This window comes from Pomacea canaliculata, linkage group LG11 (genome assembly GCF_003073045.1).
Source record: "Pomacea canaliculata isolate SZHN2017 linkage group LG11, ASM307304v1, whole genome shotgun sequence".
NCBI lineage: Eukaryota > Metazoa > Mollusca > Gastropoda > Architaenioglossa > Ampullariidae > Pomacea > Pomacea canaliculata.
This window is the reverse complement of record NC_037600.1, coordinates 15,831,866-15,845,745: the sequence shown is the minus strand read 5'-3', so window position 1 is coordinate 15,845,745 and position 13,880 is coordinate 15,831,866. Positions and strand designations below refer to the sequence as shown.

Genomic DNA, 13,880 nt, shown 5'->3' with positions numbered 1-13,880 from the left:
AATCGCAGCTGCTAATTACAGGTGTTCGTTCCCTGTGCAGCTGGAATTTTTTGCTCGACTCCCGCAGGCCGTCCTGTCGCGTACCTTGGGGCACGTGATTTTAAGGGAAAAGGATTACGAAAGGGACTGATTGACAAAGAAAACCACTCAGCTCACTGCCCATGGAAAGCCACGAGCTGACCTATGTTCACATTGAGCGGCTCCTTGACGAGCGATATGATAACAAAGGTGACAAGGTACTTGGAGACACGAATAAAGCCAGTCACATGGTAAAAACAAATCTTTGTATATGCTGCTACAAACTAAGGACTATACTGCGAACTCATCAATATTGACAACCTGATGCAATATTTCAAACTTAGGAACGCTGCAACAATCAATCAATTTAATTAACTAATTAAAAGAGCTAAAGTGAAATTGGACAGACGTCAAAGGGATTTCACGGGTATATTATTTTCAGTGGACGTTTTATATGCTGGGTACTGTCTTTATTGGTGGCATTGGAGGAGCTAGACTCATGTCGTTAGACAGGTTGTTCCGGTGAAGGTGTCTTCTGTCTGAGGGTAAATCACATTTCGTCAGAAATGATATTTTTGTTGTACATCCTTACTAGGAATGAACTGGGTGGTGTCGCTGATCCACTTACTAAAATCGCTAATAGTGCACGGGGGAGTAAGGGGGTTACGAGAACACGTGACCTGCGAAGGTGAATGTCGTGTTGGTGCTTAATAGGTCAGAAGAAAGGTCGACTAGTGAGAGTGTTCATCGGTTCTTGGTCTGTAAAAATTGTGTAAGAGGGTGTGGCGGCATGCACTCTTGTCTCACTCAGCAATAAAAGAGATCACGACCGTTGGGTTTGTGTCAGGACACCGTGTAGTGTCTCTCGCTCCCTTTCGAAGACACTTGCGGGGTCAGACAATTACGTGTTCTTTCACACAAATAAACAAAATGATTTGCCTGTAAGAGTCTGCCACTGTTTATTAAACAAAACAAAATAACATAAATAATAATAATAAAATCCTAACTAAGCCAGCATAAGTAAAGTGCAAGAATGTATTATACATTTGCCAGTCATTTTGACTTCTGTGCAGCGAGAATTACCACAACATATTCACTTCTAAAAGTCTCTGGGTTCAAGGCAGCAACTTTTTGAATGAACGTCTGCTGGAGGCGTTGGATTATGGGTAAGTGTTCCTCAGCAGGTCGTGTGTATCTCAAAGTGTTTCTCAAAGTCGCATCCAACACAAGATAAAATGCCTTTGCGAGAAGTTGAGCAAACATCATTCTGTCGTCAACGCCATCTGCAACAATACGTGCACCACTTAACAAATGAGTAAACATTCACAGACAATACAACACAAAAATACGAACTGACCTTACTTTCAGTCCTTATTAATATCTATAAAAAAAACCAACCAACAAACAAAAAACGCAAACCGTTCAAGTTGGTCTTTAATAAACATACATATATTTCTTTTTTACGAGGTCGTGAAAAACTGCATACAGTTAAATTTCTTACTGTACATTTTGTATTTTACTATTTTAATTCACAATTTTCACGTAGTAATCTTTCCAGAGAAGTATGTTTGTCAGGTAAAAAAATGAGACAGCATGAAATTTAGTTTACACTGACCAGTCTGTAGCTTTTGTCGCCACAGTTTCTTGACAGAGCAATGAGTGATAAACTCTTGTGGGTCATTTAACAAGTTGAGACCAGCCTGTGGGACTGGAGACATGGCGGCATTCTCGAAAGGAGCCTTTATTTCGTGTAAAGTCCGGTATGTCAGCGGAAGAGTGCACGACTGGAACTCCTCCTAGAGAATTAATTGAAATAGTCAATGTAATCCTGATCTCTTCGCTCACAATTCTTAATGTTTCTGATGCCTTATACAACCATAAATCGAGAAATTGATAATACTTCTCAGTATTGTTTAAACGAAGCCTCTTCCATAAGAAGACATCGTTCAATTTCTTTTTATCCTAAATATTTCTAAGAGATTATTAGAATTCGTAAGATTAGTGAAGATTACTTTGACTGAAGTCGTACTTTACTAAACATCGTGTCTGCCGTTGTCAAAGGTTTCTTGTTTTCATTATTCTCACTTTTCCCAAACTTTTCCCATGATAATCTTTCAATTCAATACAATCATTATAGGGTACATATGTATAAAGGTGTCTCCTGATAAATGACTTTGGACCTATTTAGGTTCTACTCTAACATCGAGTGTTTGGGGACACAGTTACTTCAGGAGGGCTCTTAGTCTGAACTGATCTGGACAAATAGAAAAAATACATCAAGAACTTAAAACCAGCAATTTTTTTGTTTTAATGTTTCTTGTAAACATATATGGATTTGGTTTGGAACATGGCTTAGCGAAGGCAGTTTCAGATACGACTGATGACCAGACTAATAACAGAAATATATTGGTTCAAGGTAATCTAATTGTGTTCGATGCAGTATCTAAACTTTCAGTTACTGTTACATGGCACAAATGTAAAAACAAGAATAATTTTAATATTCTATATTTCATTTACTTTTGTAATTAGTCCTTCCATGTATAATTCCTTCCAACTCAAATCAAAACAAGTCCAAATATCTTGGACGCATTCTACTCCCACTCCAGTGAAGTTTTCAGCGAGAGGGTAGGTCAAAGTTCGAGTCTGTGGAGGGTTGCTCCCCAGGAGTCTAGCAGCCTGAACATCGAAAAGAAGTCCACCTGAAGAACAACATGTGAAATGTTTAGCTTCTTCGAATTATTATTGAGTTTATTTTATTATGTTGATGGTGTGACGCAAGTTTCATACTCGCTATCCTAGTCACCTGTTTTAACATTATTTTGTCATCTTTATCACAATAGCATCATTGTAAATGACGAACGTAAACTTACCTTGCGTACGTATGACGTATTACACACACACACGCACACACACAACGCTCGAGAAGACCTTGCAGATGACGACGAGAATGAGGATGAAGAGATTTATAGATGAATCGAAGAGGCACAAGTTCAGAGGACTGTCACTGAGAGTTATAAAGAAGATGGCGGACGAAGACTTTTATTTTCCCCCTTAGTTGGCCATTTTGAGAGCAACTTCCTTTCTATTTTATATGACGTCATTTTCTGCTTCAAGTGACGTGGGACAAATGACGCACACAAGACGTCAGACACAAGACACCATTGTACACGAGACAATACGAGACCTAACACGACTCACTAGATAATCACCTTCTTTCTTTTCTTCACTCCCTCTCTGCACATAACCTTCCGAAGGATAACAGACACCTAACTTCCACCTGTATCACCCATGACATTTGGGGGCTGGGGAATGTCATGTGTATTTACATAGTTATTTTGAGTTCTGGTTTGGGTGTGTGGTGGGCTGGAGGTGTGACGTCATACATTGTGATGTCAAAATAAGGGTGACGACAAAAAGGTGACGACAAAAATGTGACGGAAAACGGACGACGTTAGAAAAAGACCGAAGGAGGAGACTAGCTAGAAAAATATTCTTAACATCAAAATAAAGAACGAATTTGACGAATTTGTGTTGGAGTTTCACACCCAAATCTCAAACATCGTGCCCGCTACACACCTACTCACCTGGTTTGAGTTCTGCTGCTCTGTGGAGGAGGAACGTCTGCCAGTCACGTGCTGCAGCCTCGCGGTGAGCGCGCAACTCCTCTTGTGATGTCGACCGCCAGGGGAACATTGTATTGGAACATCTCACGTAACTAAACAGTGATTTCATTCACATTATCAAGTATACATTAATTTTAACGACGGTTCTTAATCTACTGCTTGTGTGAGAATCTTTACACGGAACAAATAGAAATAATGCGAAACACCATTAAGTGAACATTTCTAAAACATTAAACGTTTATTAAATAAAGGTGACTTTTACATAAAGAGCACTAGGTATCCATGTAAACATCGATACAAAATAATGATTACAACTAACTTAGAGAGAGAGAGAGAGAGAGAGAGCCACAGAGACAGAGACAGAGACAGAGACAGAGACAGAGACAGAGACAGAGACAGAAAGAAAGAGAGAGAGCGAGAGGGTGAGGAAATAAAATATGGTATTTGATCAAAGATGGTTATATATTTTAGACATCAGTTTGTTTATTTATTTGTGTTTAATGCCGTGTCAGCAGCTAGGGCTATATCACAGCAACAGACATCAGTTGATTTGGGCTTTTTTACGTTTTTTTTTTAATGAAGTGCTGCTCTGTATTACCTACCTCTCGTTACTCAAATACACCGTAGCGAATGAGGACATGATGATGTCACAGGTGTTATCAGGTACACACTGCTTGTAGAAATTAGTGCCACATACCAGGGGGAACACGTTGGTGAACTTGGTCATGTACGAGGTTTGACCTTCCAGAGAGACAAAATAATATCGTTTGTTAAATTGCTAGAAAATTTTTGAGCATGTTAGATAAAAGGGAAGTCATCCGTTAAATTGTAGAAATTGTTGTGTGTGTTAGATAAAAGAAAAGTTACGAGAGACTCAGAGCTCACCCCTATAAATACAATTACCGTAAATAGTTTTGAAGAGGCTGTTGTAGTCGTTGGATGCGTGATCTTCGTACAACACCTGGATCTTCAGATCGGGTCCATGTTTGTTTCGCAAGTGGTCTGAAGCAATAAATAATCGTCTTATTAGTCTGCTTATTTAATAATACTACAAAGACAAGTACTTATTTGTCAGTTCTTCGTCACCAGTCCTGCTTAATTATTATTGTTATTCTGGTTTTTTTTTTTGACAAGTATTGGAATCAAAAGAACATGATTTCATAAATATAATACCATTGATTAATGATGACAATTCTGCTTTGCGCTTCTTCTTTACTTACCGATGACCTTGTGTATCAGTCGTAGAGACACTGTCCCATCGCACGTTCCATAGTCACCAATGGTGAACACGCCTTTTGGTGAAGGCACCGGCACGGCGTCTAGTAGATAGAAAAATCAACAGCAGGTTTTCAGTTTCGTTGAATTACTGCTCAGTACACACAAACACATACGGCACTATGCTGCTGCCATAGTAAGAAATAATGTATATAAATTGGCGGCATTTCCCATAGTCACTTTAAAAAAAAAAATCAGTCTTCCGAAATTAAAAATATTTAAATAAAATCACTCACGTACCGATATAAGATAAAACAATTTCTTCACAAATGGCAACCGAAGGTTGTGCCTGTCTTCCGAGATTTTCGCCATAGAAGCCAGAACCAGGCTGCCAGAAGTATTGAAAGGAAGGTGTCTCGGCACCTGCTACATCTCCAGACATCTCTCTTCGCATCGTTGACGTAGCAGCGCCATCTGACGCCCTCTTCCTTGACGGTAGAGATAACAGTGACGTCAGATGTAGAGATGGCGGGCGACAAGCGGCAGTCGTGGTCACAAGACGGGGGAGCACAATCTTCAGCATCTTACCAGCGTCCTTCAGGTGTGAAGAGAGCAAACTACTGCACTGAACTACTTCACAGGGAATGTTCAAGGAGCTTGTGAAACTCGTCTGCCGTCTGCAACAAGAAAGCAAAAGCTGATCCAGTGAAAAATTGCGTCTGACATCGTGACTGCACATCGCGCTCTACAAGTAAACGGAGTATATAAATAAGGACGTGAATAATTGTGGGTCAAGAATTTTAAAGGTAGGAAGGGGTAGTATTATGAGACGCGTGAAAACGAGGTTACTCGCAGCTGCTAATTACAGTTGTTTGTGTCCTGTGCAGCTGGTATTCTTTGCTCTACTCCCGCAGGCTCTCCTGCCGCGAACCTTGGGGCACCTGGTTTATAAGTTAAGGAAATGGTTACGAAAGTGAATGACTGGACAAAGAAAACCACTCAGTTCACCGCCAATGTAAAGCCACGAGCTGACCTTTGTTTACATTGAGCAGCTCCTTGATGAACGATATGATAACAAAGGTGACAAAGGTACATGGGGACACGAATAAAGCCAGTCGTATGGTTGGTCAAAACAAAACTTTGTATATGCTGGTGTTGAGAAAGGTGGCGGCAATGGTGTCTGTCGACACGGGGTGTATGATTTCTACAGTTAACTCTGCACGCACGCACCATGTCTACGTCCCTTTACCCAATTAAACAACAAACATCTCGGCACAACTGTCATGAGGTTTTCGGGTTCTATTGTTGTTAATGGGATGGGTTTTATGCTCACATTTTTTCTACACGAGGAAGCTCTTGTGGCTCCTTTTTTTTTTTTAGATAATTTGCTTGTCTTCTTCTTTACCAGTTTTTAAAAATTGAAAGTGTTTTTAGTTAGCCTTTCAATTTCCTTCTCTTGTCGATCAACTTACGGTTGGTTTGTGTCACGACACGTGTAGTGTCTCTCGCTCACTCCCTTTCGAACACACTTGCAGGGTCAGACAATTGCGTGTTCTTTCACACAAATAAACAAAATGATTTGCCTGTAAGAGTCTGCCACTGTTTACTAAACAAAACAAAATAACGTAAAAAAATAATAATAATAAAAATCCTAACTACGATGTATTTTTCTGTATCTGTCCTGCGGAAACTTTCTTCGTAATTTAAACACTTTTCTCAAAGCCACTAAGTCTACAATTTCTAAACAATGCGCTGTTATATTACTGAAAAAAAAGTGTTGCTAACATGTTGCAATTACACTTGTCCATCTGAATAAAACTGCTAATGTCTGGACACAACAGTTAGAAGGAAGTTTTAGTTATTTTATTGCCAGTCATTTTGACTTCTGTGCAGCAAGGATTCTCACAACAATTTCACTTTTGAAAATCTCTGGGTTCAAGGCAGCAACTCTTTGAATGAACTTCTGCTGGAGGCGTTGGATTATGGGCAAGTGTTCCTCAGCAGGTCTTGTGTTTCTCAAAGTGTTCCTCAAAGTCCCATCTAACACAAGACAAAATGCTTTTGCGAGAAGTTGAGCAAACATCATTCTGTCGTCAACGCCATCTGCAAAAAATACATGCACCACTTAACAAATGAGTAAACATTCACAGACAATACAACACATAAATGTTTGTTCTCGTCAAAAGATGATTTGACCTTAGTTTCAGTCCTTACTTAACAGTATTGCTGGTCTTTAATTTAATTTTATTATAAATAAAATGCTTACCTCTATTTTATTTAAATCCAAAATTAATAGAAAATTTTACGCAGTAATCTTTCCAGAGACAAGGCAAAACAAATAAAAAAATAAAAATAAAAAAAAAGATAAAATGAAATTTTGTTTACACTGACCAGTCTGTAGCTTTTGTCGCCACAGTGTTTTGACAGGACAATAAGTGAGAAACTCTTGTGGGTCCTTTATCAAGTTGAGACCAGCCTGTCGGACTGGAGACATGGCGGCATTCTCGAAAGGAGTCTTTACTTCTTGTAAAGTCCGAAACACCAGCGGAAGAGTGCACGACTGGAACTCCTCCTAAAAAATAAATTGTAAAGGTGAATGTCAATCTTGATCTCTTCCTTCACAATTCTTAATATTTCTGATTTCTTATACAACTAGACATCGAGAGATTGAGATATTTTTCAGTACTGCTTAAGCGAGGCCTCTTCCATAACAAGATAATCTTTCAATTTAATATAATCATTAACACGTATTTAATAATATCTCTTGATAAATGACCTTTGACCAATCTAGTTTCTACATCGAGGTTTTGGGGACACAGTGTCTTCAGAAGAGGCCTAGTCTGAACTGATTGGACAAATAGAAAACTCCATCGAGAACTGAAAATCTGCAATTTTTTGTCTTAATGGTCCTTAGATACAATAATTTGGTTTGGAACATCGCTTAATGAAAGCTGTTTCAGACATTGTTGACTTGACTAAAACCACGAACAGATTGGTTCAAGGTAATCAAACTGTGTTCGATGCAATATCGAAACTTATAGTTACCGTTACACGGCAAAAGTGTAAAATCAAGAATAAGTTTATTATTGTATGTTTTATTCACTTTTGTAATTATTCCTTCTGCGTATAATTCCTTCCAACTCAAATCAAAAGAAGTCCAAATATCTTGAGAGCTATCTTGTCTTGTTCCAGTGTCGCTTTCAGAGAGAGGGTAGGTCAAAGTGCGAGTCTGTGGAGGGTTGCTCCCCAGGAGCTTAGCAGTCTGAGTATCAAAAAGAAGTCCACCTGGAGAACAAAAGAAAAACAATGCATTTTTACATAGCTGCTTTGAATTATTGTGGAGTTTGTTAGATTGAATCGATGATGTTATACATGTTTCATAATCGCCATCCTTATCACCTATATCAACATTATAGTCTTGGCTTCAGTCACAATGTCATTACAATGGTCTGGACACAGTTACTGTTATTAACGTCCACACAGTTTAGTACACACATTTTAAAAGTTACTCTTCCTGTCATTGTGTGATATTATAATCACTCCCTCAACAGCGTCATCATAACATGTGAATAATAATAATCATCATCACCATCCATCACCATCATCTTCGTATTTCTTTTCTTCACTCACTTTCAGAAGGATTACAGATACCTTTCTAACTTCCACCTACTCACCTGGTTTGAGTTCTGCTGCTCTTAGGAGGAGGAACGTCTGCCAGTCACGTGCTGCCACCTCGCGGATAGTTTTCAGCTCCTCTTCTGATGACGACCGCCAGGGCAAAATTGTATTGGAGCATCTCACGTAACTAAACACAGTGATTTCATTTACATTATCAAGTATACATTAGTCTTCAACAACGTTTCTTAATCTACTGCTTGTGAGAGAACCTTTATCAGAACAAAGAGAAATAATGCGAAACACCTTTCAGTGAACATTTCTTAAATAGTAAACGTTTGTTAAATAAAGGTGACGATTACATAACGAGCACTAGGTATCCATGTAAACATCGATACAAAATAATGATTATAACTAACTTACACACACAGAGAGAGAGAGAGAGAAGAGAGAGAGAGAGAGAGAGAGAGAGAGAGAGGAAATACAATATATTATTTGATCGAAAATGGTTTTATATTTTGAACATCAGTTGATTTGGGTTTTTTTTGTTTTTAGGCTTCATTGTCCGACCCACCTTTCCTTATTCAAATACATCGCGGCGAATGAGGACATGATGATGTCACAGGTGTTGTCAGGTACACACTGCTTGTAGAAATTAGTGCCACATACCAGGGGGAACACGTTGGTAAACTTGGTCATGTACGAGGTTTGGCCTACCAGAGAGACAAAATATCGTCTGTTAAATTGCTAGAAAAATTGAGTATGTTAGATAAAAGGGAATTCATCTGTTAGATTTGTAGAAATAGTTGTGTAGGTTAGATAATAGAGAAGTGACGAGAGACTCAGTGCTCCCCCTTTAAATACAATTACCGTAAATAGTTTTGAAGAGACTGTTGAAGTCGTTGGATGCGTGATCTTCGTACAACACCTGAATCTCAGATCGGGTCCATGTTTGTTTCGCAAGTGGTCTGAAGCAATAAATAATCGTCGTATTAGTCTGTTATTTAATAATACTACAAAGACAAGTAACTTATTAGTTCTTTGTCACTAGTCATGCTTATTATTAGCTCCTTTCTGTTTGTTTTACAAATATAATAGTCTTCTAGACATCGAAGGAAAGGACATAATTTGCATAAATATAATATCATAGATTAATGATGACAGTTACTGCTCTCGTTCCCCTTTGCGCTGCTTCTTTAAACTTACCGATGATATTCTGTATCAGTCGTAGAAGACACTGACCCATCACACGTTCCATAGTCACCAATGGTGAACACGCCTTTTGGTGAAGGCACCGGCACGGCGTCTAGAAGATAAAAATATATATCATACATAAAATAGAAAAGTGGGTCATCAATCATCAATCATCAATCATTCGATGTTTGTTAAACTCACGTACCAATATGAGATAGAATGATTTCTTCACAAATGTCAGCCGCAGGTTGTGTCATTCTTCCGAGATTTTCGCCATAGAAGCCAGAACCAGGCTGCCAGAAGTATTGAAAGGAAGGTGTCTCGGCACGTGCTACATCTCCAGACATCTCTCTTCTCATCGTTGACGTAGCAGCGCCATCTGACGACCTCTTCCTTGACGGTAGAGATGACAGTGACGTCAGATGTAGACATGGCGGGCGACAAGCGGCAGTCGTGGTCACAAGACGGGGGAGCACAGTCTTCAGCATCTTACCAGCGCCCTTCAGGTGTGAAGAGATCCACATACTGCACTGAACCTCTCCACTCACAGGGAATGTTCAAGGAGCTTGTGAAACTCGTCTGCTGTCTGCAACAGGAAAGCAAAAGCTGCTAAAGTAAAAAAATTGCGTCTGAGATCGTGTTTACATAATGTGTTCTACAAGTATACAAGCTGTGCTTATTCGCCCTTATTACTATTTTTGATGTTACTTTTGCTTTTAAAACATGTTTCTTTTGTGGAGTAGAGGAATAAGACGTGAGTATATATGGGAAGGGGTTTACAAGGTAGGGAGTGGCATTAATTACGAGACGAGCGGAAAAGAGGTTGATCTCATCTGATAATTACAGGTGTTTGTGCCCTGTACACCTGGTATTCTTTGCTCTACTCCCTCAGGCTCTCCTGCCACAAACCATGGGACACCTGGTTTATAAGTTAATGAAATGGTTACGAAGGGGAATGAGTTATCTTGACAAAGAAAACCACTCAGTTCACTGCCAATGTAAAGCCAAGAGCTGACCTTTGTGCACTATGAGCAGGTCCTTGACGAACGATATAATCACGAAGGGTGACAAGGTACATGGGGACACGAATAAAGCCAGTCACATGGTTGGTCAAAACAAATCTTTGTATATGCTGCTGCAAACTCAAGACTATATTGTAAACTCATCAATATTGACAACCGGATGCAAAATTTAATTGACTGACTGATCGGTCGTTAACGAAGCATCTATTCTTCTACGAAAGAAGAAAATTTAAGATTTGTTTTCATAGACCACTCACCGTAGATCAGGTATAGAATATCGTACTTGCTGCACCCACTGTCTTTCGCAGTCTGAACGCAGGGTGGAGTCCTCTGGGTGTGAAGACCAGACCGTAACTGCCTCGTGCGAGAAAACTTTAGAAGGAATGATCTTCGGGCCTGTCCGGTATTTTCCGGAGGATTCCGAGCGCAGTCTTCGTCTCTCTTCTGCATTGAACAGTTGGGGTTCGAATATGCTATATGTCCTTACAACGTGTCACGGATGGTTGAGAAAGGTCGCGGTAACTTTTCAGTCGACACGGGGTGTATTGACATGGGCGAACTCTTCACACTCGCACCCACATTCGCAAGAAAATCGCTCACCATCTCCCAGCTTTTATCTGTTTTTCGTTCACTTTACATCCAAATGGCGAATGAAAAAGGCTTATGGCAGAAACAAAGGAAAGTAAATAGAGGAAAAAAATATTAAAAGAAAAGAAGAAAGAGATGAACTTTCTGTTGACAGATCGTGTTAAAAATACCTGAGTGGTTCAGTGCAAATACACCATTAGATATACCCTCCATGGCCTCGTATTTATGAGGTACATTTACACCACAAGGTCAGTCTACCCAGGGTCTAGTCGCTACAGTCAGGACTCATCCGCAACTTCTAGGTAGGCACGACCGTTAAGAAAACACGTGACCTGTAAAGGTGAATGTGTGTGGTGCTTAATAGGCCTGAAGAAATGTCGACAGTGAGAGTGTTAAAAGGTCCTTGGCCTGAAAAATTGTGTAGAGGGTGTGGCGGCATGCACTCCTGACTCACTCAGGAATAAAAGATCACGAAGGTTGGTTTTTGACAGCAAAGAAATATACCTTTATTTCTTTTTTTTTCAAAACACTGTGGCCAGGCTGCACCTGATGACAGTACACAACAACAACAACAACAACAACAACAACAACAACAACAACAACAACAACAACAACAACAACAACAACAACAACAACAACAACAACAACAACAAGAAGTTTGAATTCGTTTGTTTCTTGAGTGACAATAAAATGTCAATACCGCGTTATCCATGTACAGAAAGATAAATAAAGCAAAGCTAAAATAAAAAATGCAAAACATCAACAAAAAGATCACTACACAAACAAGAAAGAACAATGCAAGAATTCCACAAAAGACACTGACAGGGTATTACACATTTGATTTATTACAAAAGCAGTATATAGCAGACATCGGTTGGTCTGCTAGACATGAGTACAGCAAAGAAACTATTTTAACTTCTGAGCAACAAGTCTGCTGACAAAAAGTTCACTCTGGAAAGCCTCTGGGTTCGCCAATGCCAGTTTTTGAGTGAAACATTCGTAGTAGTCTTTTAATATTGTCGACTGTTCCTCAGCACTGCGTGTGTTCCTGAAGGTGTTCCGCAAGGTTCCATTTAGCACAACACTAAACCCCTTTGCCAGGAGATGAGCAAACAGATTTTTGTCGTCAACGCCATCTATAAAAAAATGTTACTCTAACAAACATTAATTAATCTACAACTGAACTTTTATCATTATTAAAATATAAATAAATAATGGTATAAGTTTTCGTTATGTTTTGAAATATAAAGTTTTATAAACGGACATGGCTAAAAATATTAAATATTAAAATCGTTCTTAAAATATTAATAATACAGCATGTGGCAAACCTAAAGAAAAATCTTGTAACATTGAAATGATGATTGTTCTCGCCAGAGATGCGTCTCTTTATATGATATTTGAACACTTTGTTTGCTCTAATCACACGAACTATTTTTTCAACACCGTCTAGCAGTCTGTGGTAGTAGAGCCCTCCTTTCTCATAAATTATAGTCTGACATATAGTATGCCAGTCTCTCACAGATTACTCCACTACAAGTGTAAAGTAAGAAAGGTAGATAATGTACAAATATTGTATACTCACGTGTCTTCAGGTTTTGTCGCCACATTGTTTTGGCATAACAAGCGGTGAACAACTCTTCAGGTTCCTTCAACAAATTCAGACCAGCTTGTGGGACTGGGAGAATGGCATTCTCAAAAGGAGCTTTTATTTCGTGTAAAGTCCGAAGTGCCATCGCAATAGTGCATGACTGGAACTCCTCCTGTAACGATATATATATATAGTTATGTTTTCACTCAATCTCAGAAATAGCTGGCACTCTAAAGAGTGTTTCCAACTGTCAGCATCGTTTGATTCCTCGTCAAAAAATGTGGTTTGTAATATATATATATATACTTCTTAGGATGTTTATCATTGTCAAACCTTAAATTAAATTAAATTAAAGCTCAATAGAAGAAATGTTTTAGTGGTTTATGTTTTACTTACTCTTGTTATTAAGCCCTTTGCGTAGAAATTCGTTCCACAGCAAATCAAAAATTAGTCCAAATGTCCTTCGCAGATTTTCCTTTCGTGTACAAGAGACATTGGCTGTGCTTTTAGCCGGCATTAACACAAAGAGAAGACCACCTGCAGAACACGAAAAGGACTTTTCAATTAAAAAAGGTTTTAGCTATTTTAATTATCTGTTTTAGCATCTTAATGATGTTCTATTTTTTTAGTTACTGATTTCATTATTATTGTGGTATCTTCATTTCATAAAGCTTTGACATGGACACAACCACTACACAACATACATTAATTATTATGTCGACCCTAACTGTAACTTTTCATGTCAAGGAGTGATTGTTGAAACCATTACAGCATCATCATCACAACTTTTATAATCGTCATTATCATCATCATGACATTAACCCAGAGTTATGGGTGGCATGCCCCATCTGACAGCGTCGTCATCACAGCTGAGAACTAATTAGCCTGAGGTCCTAATCACATTGGTATCATTATCATTTATAATTTCAATTGGATATCATATTTTTATCACCACCCCTCTCTATATCTCATCACTAAAGGAGACACCTGTGAGATATCCTCACACTCACCCTGTCT

The 13,880-nt window shown here is 38.9% G+C and overlaps 2 protein-coding genes and 1 long non-coding RNA gene across 3 annotated transcripts in view; all 3 read right to left on the bottom strand.

Moving 5' to 3' along the window:
* The window catches only part of LOC112575796 (probable S-adenosylmethionine-dependent methyltransferase At5g38780), a 31,336-nt gene that overhangs the window by 15,198 nt on the left and 2,258 nt on the right, over positions 1-13,880 (bottom strand). The window lies entirely within an intron of this gene.
* On the bottom strand, positions 924-5,662 carry LOC112574916 (farnesoic acid carboxyl-O-methyltransferase-like). The gene is made up of 8 exons (XM_025256291.1): positions 5,157-5,662; positions 4,862-4,960; positions 4,545-4,643; positions 4,244-4,382; positions 3,603-3,733; positions 2,536-2,717; positions 1,634-1,814; positions 924-1,301 (listed from the first exon to the last, which is right to left on the bottom strand). Exons 1-8 carry the CDS (start codon positions 5,593-5,595, stop codon positions 1,072-1,074), a joined length of 1,500 nt encoding a protein of 499 aa, XP_025112076.1. The 5' UTR covers positions 5,596-5,662; the 3' UTR covers positions 924-1,071.
* Positions 11,861-13,286, bottom strand: LOC112574938. Its single transcript, XR_003101525.1, has 3 exons — positions 13,260-13,286; positions 12,858-13,035; positions 11,861-12,411 (listed from the first exon to the last, which is right to left on the bottom strand). It is a non-coding gene; the product is annotated as an uncharacterized LOC112574938 (long non-coding RNA).

Excerpts from the sequence above, each read along its gene's own strand:
- LOC112574916 (XM_025256291.1), bottom strand. The coding sequence starts at position 5,595 with ATGTGCAGTCACGATGTCAGACGCAATTTTTCACTGGATCAGCTTTTG. Across the intron at positions 4,383-4,544 it reads CCTCTTCAAAACTATTTACG|GTCAAACCTCGTACATGACC; the intron begins GTAATTGTATTT and ends TCTCTCTGGAAG. Across the intron at positions 1,815-2,535 it reads TGGAAGGACTAATTACAAAA|GAGGAGTTCCAGTCGTGCAC; the intron begins GTAAATGAAATA and ends TTAATTCTCTAG.